At 50.4% G+C, this 15,285-nt stretch overlaps 1 protein-coding gene across 3 annotated transcripts in view; it reads right to left on the bottom strand.

The window, feature by feature from the left end:
• Positions 1 to 11,563: 11,563 nt before the first annotated feature.
• The window catches only part of SLC35B1 (solute carrier family 35 member B1), an 11,216-nt gene continuing 7,494 nt past the window's right edge, over positions 11,564 to 15,285 (bottom strand). The window contains exons 9-10 of one of the 3 annotated variants that reach the window (XR_004619780.1): positions 15,061 to 15,222; positions 11,564 to 14,087 (exon numbers count right to left, since the gene is read on the bottom strand). Coding sequence is in view for 2 of the 3 variants with exons in the window: in XM_034641169.1 (XP_034497060.1) it covers positions 14,035 to 14,087; positions 14,840 to 14,864 (78 nt within the window). In the remaining variant the exon portion in view is untranslated. Of the gene's footprint in view, positions 14,088 to 14,839; positions 14,865 to 15,060; positions 15,223 to 15,285 lie in introns of all 3 variants that reach the window. The other 2 variants (XM_034641169.1, XM_002923734.4) reach the window with 2 other exon arrangements.

The following is a 15,285-nucleotide window of genomic DNA, read 5'->3' as shown; positions in this document are numbered from 1 at the left end:
ATGAGGCTTGGGTTGGGGGGGATGCGGTTATTTCATTATTTCCTCCATTTACTGTTTTGTTGTTGTAACCGCTGACAAGCAAGGAGCACCCCCCCCCTTAAAATAAAATTCTTTTCTCCTCTTGAGGGACTTAATGAGGGTTTTATCTATGCAACAACAATCAAGCTTACAACGGCACCAATTCAATTCACTGCTCCTTGCGGTGGCAGAAAACGTGCGGAACTCAGTTTTCATAATTCCCAAACACAAATGATAAAGTATTTTTTGGCCATCATGAGCCAGGTCTGGGCAAGGGCTGTGTCTCAAAAGACCGCAAGACATCTGGTCTTTAAGCTGCCAACGAGGATCTTCAGCTCCATTTTACAGTCCAGTAAGCAAAGGCATGATTCAGCTGTAGGGGAGGTGGAGGCAGGCAGGACCGAACGGAAGAGGAGTCCAGACTCCCCTCCGGCCATAAGCACTGTAGCAAGATACAGTCCTTCTCTCCTCTCTATACGGTGATTCAGTTGGCCANCCCTTGAAGCTGTAGGGGAGGTGGAGGCAGGCAGGACCGAACGGAAGAGGAGTCCAGACTCCCCTCCGGCCATAAGCACTGTAGCAAGATACAGTCCTTCTCTCCTCTCTATACGGTGATTCAGTTGGCCAGTCAATGAACCCCAGCCCGAGGCCTGCCATGGTGGAGCCCTGCAGGGACATCAGGGATGTGTAGGCAAGGAAGAAATACCCTCAGTAGGGAGGCCTGGTCCTGTGCTCTGGAGGTTCCCAGTCTAAAGGAACAGAGACAGATGACATACTTTGGGACACAAGTGTAAAACCACACACGAGAAAGCATGTCAACAAGAACACGTTGATCGGGGTGCTGAGGCCACAATGGGGTTAATGGAAAATTGGCAGTGGAGAAATATTGATCGATTGATTAAATTTCATAGCGAGGTAGCTATACCTTAAGGAAAGAGTTCCAGCCTCCTTGTCTGGAGACCCAATTTCAACACTAACACTTATTACAATATGAACTCGGACAAACTCTGTGAGCCTCAGTTTTTCCGCCTGAACAACAGAGAAGATAAGGTCCCCCGTATCATATTGTTGTATGCATTAACTGAGATAATATTTGCACATAGCAGAGTCCCTGGCATAGAGCAGACCCCGCTTATTTATGGTGCTGTTACTGAATGTGGGTTTGGGGGGTACGTGTTCATATAACTGCTCGGGTCTCCAAGCCCTGGCTTCATCTGTACACCAGGCTCACTCCTTTTCTCGAATTCTTTCAAGTTCTTTGGGAGGCAGGGATTCAAGGAAACAGCACAGGTTTCTCAGCCAGAACATTGCCGCTTGCTAGCTGGGGTCCCTGAACAAGACTTGGAGTCTGTTTCCTCACAGATGGGTCAGGCTTTCTGGTTGCGGGGGACTGTACCAGCTCCGGCTCTATCAACCAAACTGGAATTTACTGAAGAAATCCCTCTGGCCTCCAGAACTGACAGAACCTCAAGAATCAGATTCAGAAATCTGGCTGAAAACCCAAGCCTCATGGAGGAAGATCAGCCTTCTTCAGCAGGACGTTGTGGCCAGGAGGTCCCACTGCTGGGCACTGCCACAGAGTGCCACCACAGATACGTGGCTTCCCGCTGCTACTGTGACAAAAGATGCCTGAACTTCTTTCATCTTTGTGCCTCGTGCTGCAAACCCCAAACCCAGGCAGTAGCACCCAGTTGGCCAATCTTGGTCAACGTGCTGGGCCCTGACTGCCGTGGGGAGCCTGGGCCCTGACCGCCATGCTGCCACGGTGTCCGTGGTGTAATGTTCCGCATGCCTTCTCCCTGACATTATCCAGAGCAGAGGGCTCATCTCACACAGGAGGCAGGTCAGATACTGGACGGCCAGTTCTCCCGGCTCATCTGCGACGTGCGGCATCCATCATAGGGTAATAAGCAGCATCGAACATGCCATGATGTTCGTTCACAAGGACTCGGCATTCGAAAGGCATTATGTTACTTTCCTTCCCCCTTTAATAAAACGAAAGGCTTATAATGGTGTAGTTATCTGAGGATTTGACTGCTGTGCTTATAGATCAAGTGAAGTTCTGAGTTTTTAACCCAGAAAAATGGCTGGCAGACATGATGTCTGAGGAGCGGAGTGCCAGGCAAAGAAGCAGCAATGGGAAGAGAAGAGAGGAAGTGGCAAGTTTGAGTCCTAGCTTTCCCCTGATTTTTGCCTTGGACTGGCAACACAGTCAGCTCATGCATCTTTAACTCGGTCTAAAAATAACCTGAAGTCATTGCTTCAAAATAAGTTTTAAAGGGTTGATATTTGTTTTCAACAAAGACTGTATTAGCAAATAGAGATTATTCACTGTTATGAATTATTTTCAGTGGGGTTTTTTGTTGTTGTTGTTCAATCTGAATGGGATTGATCCACCACCTGTTGGCATTTGCCCTAAAATAACATGTACCTAAATGTAGATCGTTAGTTTAGCAATGAGGCAGTTTCTCTCTGCCTCCACTCAAGTAGAAATTGCTTTGGATTTTATAATTTTAGATTATCCTTGCCATGGCTCTCCTTTATCAAGGTGAATGGATTTCAATTGAAAGTTTACTCTATGTTAGAATCCTATTTAAAAAAAAAAAAGAATTTAATCTAAAAGTCAATTATAGAAGGTCTGTGCCAAAGCGAACAGTCAACTAGCACTCACTGAATGCTCCCTGGGTACAGAGCTCTACCAATGTAACTACAGGAGAAGTCAAAAGAAATAGAAATATTTTCCTTATGCAGATAGGGTTTTCAGTTTAGAATTTAAAGAAATCCCAAGCTGGAAAGAACCATAAAGATTCTCCAACCCGGTGATTTTCCAATGGCACTTGCTTCTCAAGCTCTCAGCTTCTGAAGATTTGCTTCAGGGCCTCCAAGGCAGGGGGTAGAGGGACTAATGAGCCTGGGGCAGGTCAAGTCAAGCCAGCCTGGTTCTCTTTCCACTCAGTCAGGCCAGGAATCCGGCATCATCCTTCAACTCCTTTTTCCCCCTGACACCTCACATCTGATCCATCAGGAATTCCCAGAAGCTCTAGTTTCAAAGTATCCCTTGAATCCATCCGTTTACTTCTCTCCATTCAAGTCCTAGCCACCACCCTCTTTGGTCTGAACCACAGTGAGGGGATCCTACTTAGTCTCCCTAGTATTTGGCTTGTGGCTCCCTCCATTCTTCACTCAGCAACCAGGGCAATCTAATTAAAACTTAAGTCAGATTATGCTCCACCCCTGCTCAAAACCTTTGAATGCTTCTCATTGCACCAAGAATGAAATCCAAGCTTCGTACCCCCGCCTACAAGAGTCTCAGGTTCAACCACATCTCATGTCCCTTCTTCCCTGTCTTTACATCAGCCGTTTTGGCCATGTGTCAATTCTTGGAACTGATAAAACCCATCAAGATCTTTCCTTCCATAGTCATTCTCGGTTACTGTTCCCTCTGCAGGGAACACTTCTGCCCTACCTTCTCACATGGCTGGTTCTTTCAGGGCTCGGTTTAACTTCACATCCGCAGAGAGCCTCTTCTGACCACCCACCCTATCCCAAACAAGGACCTTCTGTTATCCTCGATCATGGTACTCTATTTACTTCCCTCACAATACTAACAACAATTTTTAATTTTTTGAATATTTACTGGTTTATTATTGGTCTCACCTAATCAACTGTCATAGCCTGTCTGCTCTCCATAATGTCCCAGCACGGGGCACAGTGCGGACACGAGGACAGCAGGTGCTTAGCACACACTGAACGAACAAGAAAGGAACGAATGAATGACAGAAAGCCTTGGTCTTGTCTGGAATGTCAGGGAAGGCTTGAGAAGAGGTTGGAAGCCTACATGGAAGGTCAATAGGCTAGCGATGTGGAGAACAGGAATGAGGAAGGAAAACAGCCCAGAGACACGGAGATCCTCAGGCCAGGGGGAGCAGGGGGACTTTGTGAAACTCAGGGGCAATGAGTAGCTGGAGACAGAGCGCAAGTGGGAGGGCTGTGGGAGGTGGGGCAGGAAAGTTAGGCCGAGCCAGCCAGCATGTCTCCTCTAGGACCCAAACCCCAGGGCCCAGAATGGGGAGGAGTGAATTCCTGAAGGGAAGTCAGGGCACTCTTGGCAGGAGAACGAAGACCATTTCTTTTGGTTTTCCTTCTGCTTCTCTGGCTGCTCCTTCTCAGTCTCCTTCGAGGGCTCTGCCTTTGGCCATCCTTTTTATACCCATTTTCCTTGGATTCTATTCGGTTCCTCTCCTCCTCACACCACCTCATTCGCCTTGAGATCGCTCGTTCACTTTCATGGCTCCACTGCCCCCATCTGCTAAAGAATAGCTCAAATCTGTCTTGAGCCAGATCTTTCTCGAGCTCCTGACTTAACACACCCAGCTAGCAGCCTGACTGCCTCAGGTGGATGTCCCCCGGGCACCTCATAGCACATCTAAAATGTGCTTCTATTCCAGATGTGTCTGTCCCACCAAGTAGCTGAGTCTGGGAACTGGGAACGATCCCCGGTTCCTCCGGCACACGTCAGATGCAACCCCATGTTCTGACAATTCCGTACTTGAGTTATGGCCCAGCTCTGCCTACTTCCTTCCATCTTCACTGACACTTCCCCAATTCTTCCCTGGACGATGGCGACCTCCTCACTGGCCTCCCAGCCTCTGGTCTTCCCCTTCCAGTTCATTCTCTGCCTGAAGCCAGAGTGAGCTTCCTAAAATGCCAAACCAACGGACTCACTTCTTTGCACGCAACCCTTTCACGGCGGACTGTTACCCTCAGGATAAAGTCCATACTCCTTAATAGGGAGAAAGGCTCTTTACCAGGGACCGTGCCTTTGTCTTCAGGGGCTCTTCGACCCTCCCCTCGCAGCCTAGCAATACAGATTTCCATCACACACAGAGCTACTTTCAATTCCCATGAGTAAACCAAGTTCTCTCTTTTTGCTCGTGCTGTTACTTCTTACCAGAACAGTCTTCCCCACACCTTTCCCTGCCCCCACCCCCACCTGCCCCTGGCCAACTCTCTGCTGCTTCTCCAGGCTTTGATTTTACCCCATCTGTTCCTCCAGGAAGCTGTGCAAGTAAGTCCCCCAACCCTGAGCTGCCGCTCCCCGTGGTTCCCCTCCCACCGCACTGTCCCCCTGAATCGTGCTGGCCCGGCCCCTGTCTGTGTCCCTCTAAGCTCCATGGGGACAGGATTTCCTTTTTCTTTTCCTCTCTCGCATTTCTAGCACCAAGCAGCGTTTCTAGCACATAGTAGGTATTCAGGTAAATGCTCGCATGACGAATAAACCGATGAAGGGGTGATACGAACATTCCTCTCAGAACCTTGGTTCCTGAGGTTTCAGGGACAGAAGCTTCCAGCAGCTTCCTTTTCCTGCCTCCACTGTTTGGTCACAGGCTGGTCAGCGGGCTGGTCTTAGGCACTCTGAACACCCACTCAGAGGCTCTTTGACTCACACCCTCTGTTTGGGAGCCCAGTCTTCCCTTAAAAGGCCACCTTATCGGAAAGTGCCTGTGATGGCATTTATGAGCTCTATTTTTATCTATGTTGGAAAAGTCTCAAAGTTAATTCCCAAGCCAAAGACATTAAACTCAGGAACGTGGATGAGCAAGGAAGCATCTATGTGACGCCTTTGAGTCATGGCTTCGTTTTCTGTGGCAAAGGCCTCCAGTCCTCTCTACCACTGGCCCTTGTTTTTAAGGACTGGCTGGCTGACTCTACAAAGCTTTTGATCCCACGTTCGTTAAAACTAGATCCTGCAGCCCTTACTGCTCTGTGAAATGGTGTCCTCTTCCCTGAGATTCTCTTCTGGGGGCCCTTGGAGTAGGACGCAGAACGGATTGCCAAACATCTCCCAGTTCATTCCAAATAGTTTCCCACCCCCATCCCCAAATGGAAATGAATCGTGGGTGATAGCATTGCCAGCAGCAGGAGGCAGGAGGCAGGGCCCGAGGAGAGGGCTACCAATGAGCCTGGCCAGAGAGGTAATTGGATAGAGGCTACAGAAGGAGGAAAGTCACCCAGCAGGGCTGGCAGGCAAGTGGAGGGTCTGTGCCAGGGAAAGGATTTGCCATCAGAACCGCAGGGAGAGAGAGAGAAAGAGAGAAAGAAGGTAGGAGTATGGAGAGAGGAAAACGACAGCAAAGGACCAAGGGAGGGAGGCCAGGGAGGAGGGAAGCGGGACTCAGAGGTGGAAGGAATCAGGTAGTTCTTGGAAAAGATCAGGAGGAGAGAAGGTGCATGCATCTCCCTTTAATCCAAGTAGGGTAATCTGGGGAAGAGGATGTTGGAGAGTCAGAGAGATGGTCAGTCACACCACCTCCACCCCCATGGCGGATTAGAAATGAGAGCCAGGGAACATATCAAAAGATGTTCTCATTCCCAAATGCAGAGTACCGAATTAGCCATCATCCCTGCCTCCGCGAACGTGGAAAAGATAGATTTTGTTCAAGGGTGCCGGAACCCGGAGGAGTCAGGCCACTACTGAGCCCCCTTCCCCTTTCCCTTAGCAAGAGCCTAAACAATTCAGGGTCCGTGCACCTCTGTCCCTGCCCCCCTTTCCCCCTTTCCCGGCAGCTAGAACACAGCCCAGGAGCACAGCCTCCCATGCGCCTCTGCTGGCTCGTCTGGGACAGGGACCAGACTTCAGGCTTGGAGTCTGGGCTGAGTCAGCCCTGCCTGTGGGAGACATTGCTTCCTGGAAGTCTTGCTTCAAAGCTTCTGGCTGACCAAGCACCGGGAGGGAACAAGAGGCACCCCTGCCTGGAAGCTGGAGGTGGTTTTGGTTTTCAAGATACCGCTCACCGGAAAGAATCAGGGGGCAGAAATTTCCAGAGTCCAGCTGAAAGAGTGACTCCTCTGTACTTTGGCTGCCCCCATCCCCTCCACACTCTCTGAAAATGGCATTTTCCAGACCTCACAAGAGGTTTCAGGGCCAAGATGGAGGCTCTGATTCCTGAACGATCTAGTTACTTCTCCTGGAAATTAGACAAATGTACTTTCTAAGCCTCAGATGTCTATTTTCCAAAGATATGTTCTTATTCATCGGGGCAGTAAGAATACATAGGAGATGCTCCGTGTGGGCACAAGGCAGCATCTTCTCTTGATTTAAAAAAAAAAAAAAAAACAACACACCATTAGCAGAAATCAGCAGAACACAGTGGTCAAGTTCCTGCTCTGTCTCTGAGGGGCTGCCACGGGGAGTCTAAGCCAGCCCCGTTCTTCTCTTTAACTCGTGTGTTTTGACTCCCCATGCCAGGTGAAGGGTCATTTTGATGACCTCGCTCTGCTCAAGTAAGCCCCCCGCAACGGCTTGCTCTGCACTGGGCACTCCAGCGGGTAGGCGGTGGGTGGCGGCAGCTGCCAGACTCCTTCCCCTGAGGATGTATCTGTTGGTGCCAAAAGCCTATAGAAGCTCTTTCTGATCTCCGTGCCAGCGACTACAGGTCCTGGAAGGAAGCCAGGAGTCCACCACGAGCCCTGCATTCTTCTCCTCCCTCCCATCCGCCACCAATGGGGAGGAATGGCTTGGGAGCCCACCAAGAAAGGAGCTGGTGGTTCTTCGACACATTTTCCAGCTGTCACACCTGCTAACATGGGAACTCACTCACGCACACAGGCGCACTCGGCAGTAAACTGTGTCGGGCTTCCTTGTTCCATCCGTCCCACGCCCAGAGCAGTTGTAACAAGAACTTTCATCAACGAACTGTTGTTCCCCGTTTGGGTGCCTCCTCCCTCCCTCCGGCCCTCCCACAAACATTGATCCATGTGTGGCACCTACCAGGCGCCAGTGACTGTGTGAGGGTGAAAGACACAAGGACGTGGTCTTCGGGGGAGAAAATACCCATAAATAGTCATCAGAGGCAAGGCAGTAAGAACAGTGTTGCGATAGGGAAGGGGGCGAACTAGTGGCCATAGGCCGAATTGACCCTATGGGCGTGTTTAGTTTTGCTGGCAAAGAATTTTAAAAATTGGAAGAATTCATGTAAAAATCAGTATTTCCATCTTTTTTTTTTTTTTTTTTTTTTAAANTGAAATGACGGATTCGGCAACAATCGGGAAGAGGTGATAAGCCACTGCCCCCTTTGGAGGGACACACAGTCTCCGTTTGTCACAGGCCTGCACGCCCCCACGTCTTCCCCCCCAAAACCCCTTCCCTATTAACTTCGACTGGCTGGCTTCACGCATTCAGGCTTCCCGCAACAATGGTGCAGGTATTAGAATTCGGGACCCTGAAAACGAAAAGCTATCCGAGGACCGGAGGAGGGAACCATACACTCTGCGGGAAGAAGTCCGATTGGTTAACCCTGGAACTGATTTTAAGTATCTTGGTGATTTGATTACTTGTTTATGGTTCCTCCCCTCCGTCCCCGCCGTGAGATGCCCAAGGGAGGGGTCGCGGTTGGCTGCCTCCTGCGCAGGAACCCCGGGCGCAAGGCCGGTACCCGGCTGGGTTCAGTACATGCCTGTGCCATGTGCTGAATGAATGGAGACGCTGGAAGCACCAGGTGGAAAAGGGAATTCCAAGCAGAGGGAACTGTGGGCACAAAGGCGTGGCCGTAAATAGTGTACAGGGAAACCGCGAATAGTTCATGGTGAATGGAGACGCTGGAAGTGTGAGGTGGGTGGGATCATGTAGGGTAGAAGCGGCAGGAGTCGAAGTCGGGAAAACCAGACTCCAGGGGGATCCTGAAGCACTGTTTATGGCACGTTCTGATGGTAACCATGGACCCTTAGAAGTGATTTAAGGAGTGAAGTAACAGGAGCAGAGTCTGGTTTCAGAGAGAAGTCTGGCAAGGTGTGAGGTGGGGAGAAGTGAGCTCCGGAGGCAAGACGGGAGCAGCAAATAGAATCCATTCCATGCCCCGCTTCCTCTTTCTCGGAGGGCCCTAAAGCGCCACTGGGGATCTATTTTAAGAAAATGGTGCCCCCTGCTGACGAGGTGTAGGCTTGCACCTCCCCTGGGCCAAAAGGGGAATTCTACACGGCGTGGCCCTGAACAAAAGTACTTGGAAGCCCTCCACGCAGAATTGCAAGGGGTGATGTATCTGAGAGGAAAAGAAAAGCCCGTGAGAACCTGTGTACTAATGACTAATGCCACAGGCTTGTCAGATATATACGCAACACTGGCTAAACTTGAATTTCAGATAAACAACACATAGAAGTATGCCTCCAATATTGCACACATAGTTTTTAATATAAGTGTGGCCCAAGTATTAGATGAGACATACTTAAAAAAAAATTACGTGTTGTTTATCTGCAATTCACATTTAGCTGGGCATCCCGTGTTTTTTTTTTTTTTTTTTTTTTTTTTNTTTTTTTTTTTTGCTGAACGGGACAGTCCCAGGTAGAGTGTGGAGGGGCCAGGAGGAAAGCAGAAATGAACTTGGATGGGTTACTCTCCTGGGGAGTCTCTGCACCTCGGGCTCCCCCCTCCTCTAAGCAGAGCTGGGGATGATGCTTTCTCCTATCTTGCAGTGGTGCCCAGTTACACCACTGTATTTGGGAAATCGCGAGTCATTAAATGAGCCCCGGGATTATGGTGGATACCATGTATGAACCCCTTTGAGGATGGGAAGAGAGCTGTGGACTCTTTAAAGAAAAATAAACCTACTGGCTTGACAAATGCGTAAGCACTTGTGCCATTATGCACACACACACACACACAGACACTTCGATTTTATTTTATTTTTTCATACACAGGCACTTTTAAAACCTAAATTTTCAGGGAGTTCCAAGCCTTCCCATAAGAGTGACATGTTCCTTCTAGGGCTGTGGTCTCCATGTGGCAGTTCTCGACCCTGAGTAGGAGGAAAGGGTGTCCAGTCAGAACCTAAACTGAAACATGGCGCTTCTGCTAGCTCTGGCCACCCACGTACCATGACAAAACACAGAAGTGGGCAGCAAAGAAACATTCAGTCCCTCCCCTTCGTAAATGCCTTGAACCTCTTTCCTCTTCCACTTCCCCAGCAAGAACAGGGAATCAGGCACATTTGGACGGAAAACCCACCAGCCCTTGTGGACTTGTGCCTCAGCCGAACGGAAGGCACCGAATGAAATCGCTCCCTATTCCGAGGCCCTCCTTGTTCCCCTTCCCGCCCTTCCTGCCATGGCAGGCAGAGCCTACTGGTTCTAAGGACTACGTCTGTCAGAAATTGGCTTTAATCAGTAGGCGAAAACCTTCCAGGGAAAATTCTGGATGCTCTGAGCTGGGTGATCAAAGCCATGGCCGGAACATTTTGGGAGATCCTGGAGCAGGGTGCTCCGAGTCTCCAAGTCTCCCTCCTATAAGCCCTGGCTTGAAAGCTCTCCGACCCCCACGGCCTGCTCTCTGACCCCCTCTGACCCCCGCGGACTGCTCTAACCATATAGAGGGAAGGCCGACATGGCCCAGGCCAGGCGGCTGTTGTTTTCCAACTCCCTCCGAATGTTCTAAATGATGTAAAGCCTCCGTGCAGGTTGCTTCCATCTTTGTCAGCATGTCTGACATTCCGGGGTCAGTGGACTGCATTGGAACACGGCCTCCAGACCGGCCAAGTTGTATTCCACGAACAATCATAAGGATATATCCTACGATGTATTACCATACAAGAACACATAAGGTTAAATGTTTTCTGTAATTAAAAAAGTATCTCATCTACACCGTGGTATGATTTCAAACTATGATTTCTTTGGAAGAAGGGTCCTTTATTCTGAACATTTCTTAAAATTTTTGGAGTTAAAATGTCTTGTAAGCCATATTGGTGACATATTTTTAAAATATCCTTACTTAAAAAAAAAGCAAAAGCCACCCCCCCCCAAATTATTTGGAAATTCTACTGGACCAGGAAATCCAAATGGATGGGAACCAGCGGCTTAGCTCACTGACCTCTGACACGTGGGCAGTGGAGACTCACTTCCGGGCCTTGCCTTCCCGCAGCCACGGAACTTCCCGCTGACGGCACTCTGGTGGGGTTCAGGCTCCCTATCTCAAAAGTGGGGAGACTTGACCTGGCCTAAGCTTTCCCCGGGAGAGCTTTGTAAGGACAAATTTTCAGGAACTGAAGAGCTTCAGGAAAGGAGTTCAGTAAATATATGAGATCGTGGCTTCTGAAGACAGCTGGTGTGTTTGCAGTGGGAAGGGTTGAACGATCCCGCAGAGACCCAGGGTAATTTCTCTGCCCCGGCATCTGGAGAAGGTGACCAACACCAGCGCTCATAAAATGTGCAAACTGTTCCACTGACAAGCGGGACCAGACAGCACGCGCAATGGGCCTCCTGATGAGCTTTGCTTCTCCCCCTCTGAGGGCACAGGTCCAAGATGCGACTAGAACTCCGGAAGCTTGAGTTCTAGTTAATCACGTAGGCACATACCCAAGGACCTACCGCAGGTCACCCAGTCTTCCCTAACTTGTTTCACCACTTCTGTAAGGGACAGGGGCTTGCTCGGTCCTCTTGGCAAGGCTGTCCCAGGGCTGTGGGCACACACACCACCCGTTTCTAAATGCCTCGCCCGAAAGATGGTCCGCAGGGAATGTTTAATTCCTCTCCCTTTAAAAACAATGTCGACTCTTTCTTTCTTTTAATGTTTAATTCCGGAATAGCTTTCCCCATGTTTTTTACCCCAAATCACATTGGTGGGTCACTGCCCTTGCACGAAGGTACGAGGTGTCCACGAGACGGACACTCTGCTTTTCCACGAGCCTGAGCAGCCACAGCTGAGGAGGCTGACCTGATGGTTCGACCAAAATAGGCGTTAAATACGGTACATCCCCAACTAAAACATAGTGTTTGGGGAAACTTGTGTGCTGGCTCCCTCCCTTCTACACATAGCTGAGAATTAACACAGATGAAAAGTCCTTTGATCTTGAGAAACCTGAGGCATCAGGCCGCCCAGGGTTCGCGATCAACACCGCATCTGTTGGAACTTGCCTGGTATTTCACATTTATCAGCCCTTATGCCCTGACAGAGCGCTGCTGACTTCGGTCAAACTTGGCACACTCGGTTCCCGCGATCCTGTACGTGAGCGTGCCACCGGGCGCAGCAGCAGCTCACGCCAGGTCTTCACCTGTCCCCCCTGGAGCTGAACGACAGCCTCGGGGCAGAGCCACTGCTCCCACCTGGCCTGACTAAAGGCAGGAGCATGGGGGGGAGGCTGGGCAGTTGAAAGCCCCGTTTCCCACTGGCTGGCTCCACTTCCTCCACCTTTCATCTTCCCACACGCTCCAGCTCAAGCCTCGCCTTGCCCAGACACTCACTTGTTAGCTCTGTGCGTCTAAGACGAAATGATGTGTTTACCTGTCTATTAGACTGTGAACCCCCCCAGAGGGTAAGTACCACTGGTCCTACTCGGCTTTGAACTCCCAGCAAGTTCACGGCCCGTGGCACACAGAGGTGATGGGTTAGACGGGCAGACGGGGGGCTGAACAGATACACCGGCAGCGGGTTCTTGGCACCCGTAGGTAGACATACTCGCTCTAGTGGCAGGCGGGAGCCACGCCGGGCTGTTGAAGATTCCGTCTTGCTCTTGGTGCCCGCCATTAGGCATCTGTGAGACAGCTCGTTGGGAAGGGCAGGGGCTGGAGGTAGAGGGCACTGGTCCGAGGGTCAGGAGAACGGGCCTGTGGGCACTGGTCACACGCTCTAACCACCTATCCAATCCACAGAAGACAGTTTGGGAGAACTATCAATCCAGAAGGGAAGGGGCTAATTGATGCGAACTTTGGGATGAAAAAAAACAGAGGAGAAAGGGGTGAAGAAGGAAGGAAGTTCAGCCAGCTGTACGCAAAACCTCTTCTCTCAAGGAGGAGCTCAAAATGAGAGGGGGCCTTTGAGGGCAGAGCTGCAGCGGCACCGGGGCCCCTAGAGAGCGACGAGAGCGCGAGCGAGGCAGGCTTGAAAGGCTGGGGAGGGGTGGCGAGGCAGCGGCTCAGGAAGGAGGTTGGGCTCCCAGCTGGAGAGCCAAGGGGCTGGGGCTGCTGAACAGATGGAGTGAAAGTTGCAGCTGGTGGAAATGCACTTTCATGTGTAAAGTTCGGTCCGTGGAGGATTGCGATTTCCAGCTCTGAAGGCGGCCGTGGGCAGGTGGCTCTGCTCCATGCTCCGCCTCCTCCCCCCACTGCCACCCAGGAAACTTGACAGAGGCTCTGTGCCAGCACCCAGCCACCATGCCTTCCGCCAGCATCCCTTTCAACAGGCAGAAGTTGGCATGGGGACACCCTGGCACGGCCACGATGGCAGAGGACTGCAATGCTTTAGCAGCCGAAGGGAACAGGGGGATAGGATTAATCCAGCCTTCCCAGGAGGGGACCAGGTGGACCGAGAACAGACTCGGAGACGGAGGGAGGGAATCGACCTTCCCAAGCTGTTCGTGATATACACACTGGGTCTCCACTCTGGGCTTGCTTGAGCTCTGGCTGAAGAGGAGGCCGTGGGGAAATGTGAAAACACAGCAGACTCTGAGGCTCTAGGCTCATCTCCCCCCCAACCTCAAGGGAGGTTTCCTGAGGAAAGACTAGATCTGGAGTTTTTAAGGAAATATTTGCCCACCAGAGTTTGAAAGATAACGTGACATTGACATTCTCTGGCTCGAACAGCCAGCCACCTGTCCTGGCAGATTCAGACCCTCACCTGTGGGAACAGAGGCCCAGAGCCCGACTGCAAATCCAATCAAGTTCCTCCCTACAGTGCTGGGGCTCTTGGGGGAATGAGCCGCCCAGCCGGGTTGCCTACGCCAGACAGGGAGCTTGAGCAAAGAGCGTGACGCTTTGCCGCTTCCTCTCCCTTCTCTCTGTGCGTTAACTGTGCTCCAGGTCATCCAGAACAGAAACTGCCAACTCTGTCTTGGTAAAATCCAAGGGCTTTTTTTTAGAATATGTGATTTTGCTTCCTTTTCTTAAAAAACAAAACAAAACAAAAAACCCCACAAAAACCAAGAACAGACTGGAACCCAGTCTTCTGTCCCTACTGTGTCCATTTGACCAAGAGATGTCCGTATGTGAGATAATAACTTAAATATTCTCGAAGTGGAGGTAGTCTCTCTCTTCCTAGTGGGACGTCTTCTTGGCTCCTTTCCCAAACTTGGCATCGAGACCAAGACCTATGAAAAGGGAGAAGGTGGCTTTATGAGGAGAAATGAAACCTACCAGTGATTTTTGAGGTGGGGGGGAAGGTCAGCCTTGGTTCTCCAAAATTCGGGCTTTAAATAAAACTAACTCCAAACACTGGTTTTGTAGAACTCCCTCAGAGAACAAGTATGACATCAAATGAGAAAAATCACCAAGCTACAGGTAATTACATGTATATAATAAAATACAGTAAAAATGAAAGAAAAAAAGGTCAAAACTTCTCAGCTAGTTCTCTCAGCTCACCCACAGCAGCACAAATCGGTAGGGCGTAAGTATAACAATTTTATCCAGTTCGGTGTCTGAGGAAACCCAAGTCACTGAAGGGAAATCACTGAAATGAAATGCTCACTAGGAAGGGTGGATTAGAGGCAATGCTTCCTTTCCTTTTTTAAAAACATCTCCTCTAAAACAACTAAATCACTTCCATAAATACACATTTCAGGGGAAAAAAATCTAAAGCTCTGTCACGGGGCACCTGGGGGGCTCGGTCGGTTAAGCGTCCGACTCTCGATTTCGGCTCAGGTCATGATCTCAGGGTCCTGAGATCGAACCCCGAGTTGGGCTCCAAGCTGAGTGGGGAGGCTGCCTGGGATTCTTTCTCCCTCTGCTCCTCCCCACTCCCTCTCTCTCTCTCTCAAAAAAAAAATTAGTTGATTAAAAGAAAAAAGAAAAAAGAAAAAAGGAAGCTCTGTGCCCAGAGACACGTGCTCTGCAGGGAACTTACCCAAGAACACAAGTACGGTGCCCACCCACTGCAGGGGGCTGATAGGGTTGGNTGCTGAGTGGGGAGGCTGCCTGGGATTCTTTCTCCCTTTGCTCCTCCCCACTCCCTCTCTCTCTCTCTCTCTCAAAAAAAAATTAGTTGATTAAAAGAAGAAAGAAAAAAGGAAGCTCTGTGACTGTTGCTCCCCGTGCCCAGAGACGCGTGCTCTGCAGGGAACTTACCCAAGAACACAAGTACGGTGCCCACCCACTGCAGGGGGCTGATAGGGTTGGCGAAGAGGATCACAGAGGCCAAAATGGTGAAGAACTTGCTCCCCGTGCCCCCGTGCCCAGAGACGCGTGCTCTGCAGGGAACTTACCCAAGAACACAAGTACGGTGCCCACCCACTGCAGGGGGCTGATAGGGTTGGCGAAGAGGATCACAGAGGCCAAAATGGTGAAGAACTT

This window comes from Ailuropoda melanoleuca, chromosome 13 (genome assembly GCF_002007445.2).
Source record: "Ailuropoda melanoleuca isolate Jingjing chromosome 13, ASM200744v2, whole genome shotgun sequence".
NCBI classification, from domain to species: domain Eukaryota; kingdom Metazoa; phylum Chordata; class Mammalia; order Carnivora; family Ursidae; genus Ailuropoda; species Ailuropoda melanoleuca.
Note: the sequence above shows the minus strand (reverse complement) of the source record. Positions and strands in the feature narration are given on the sequence as shown.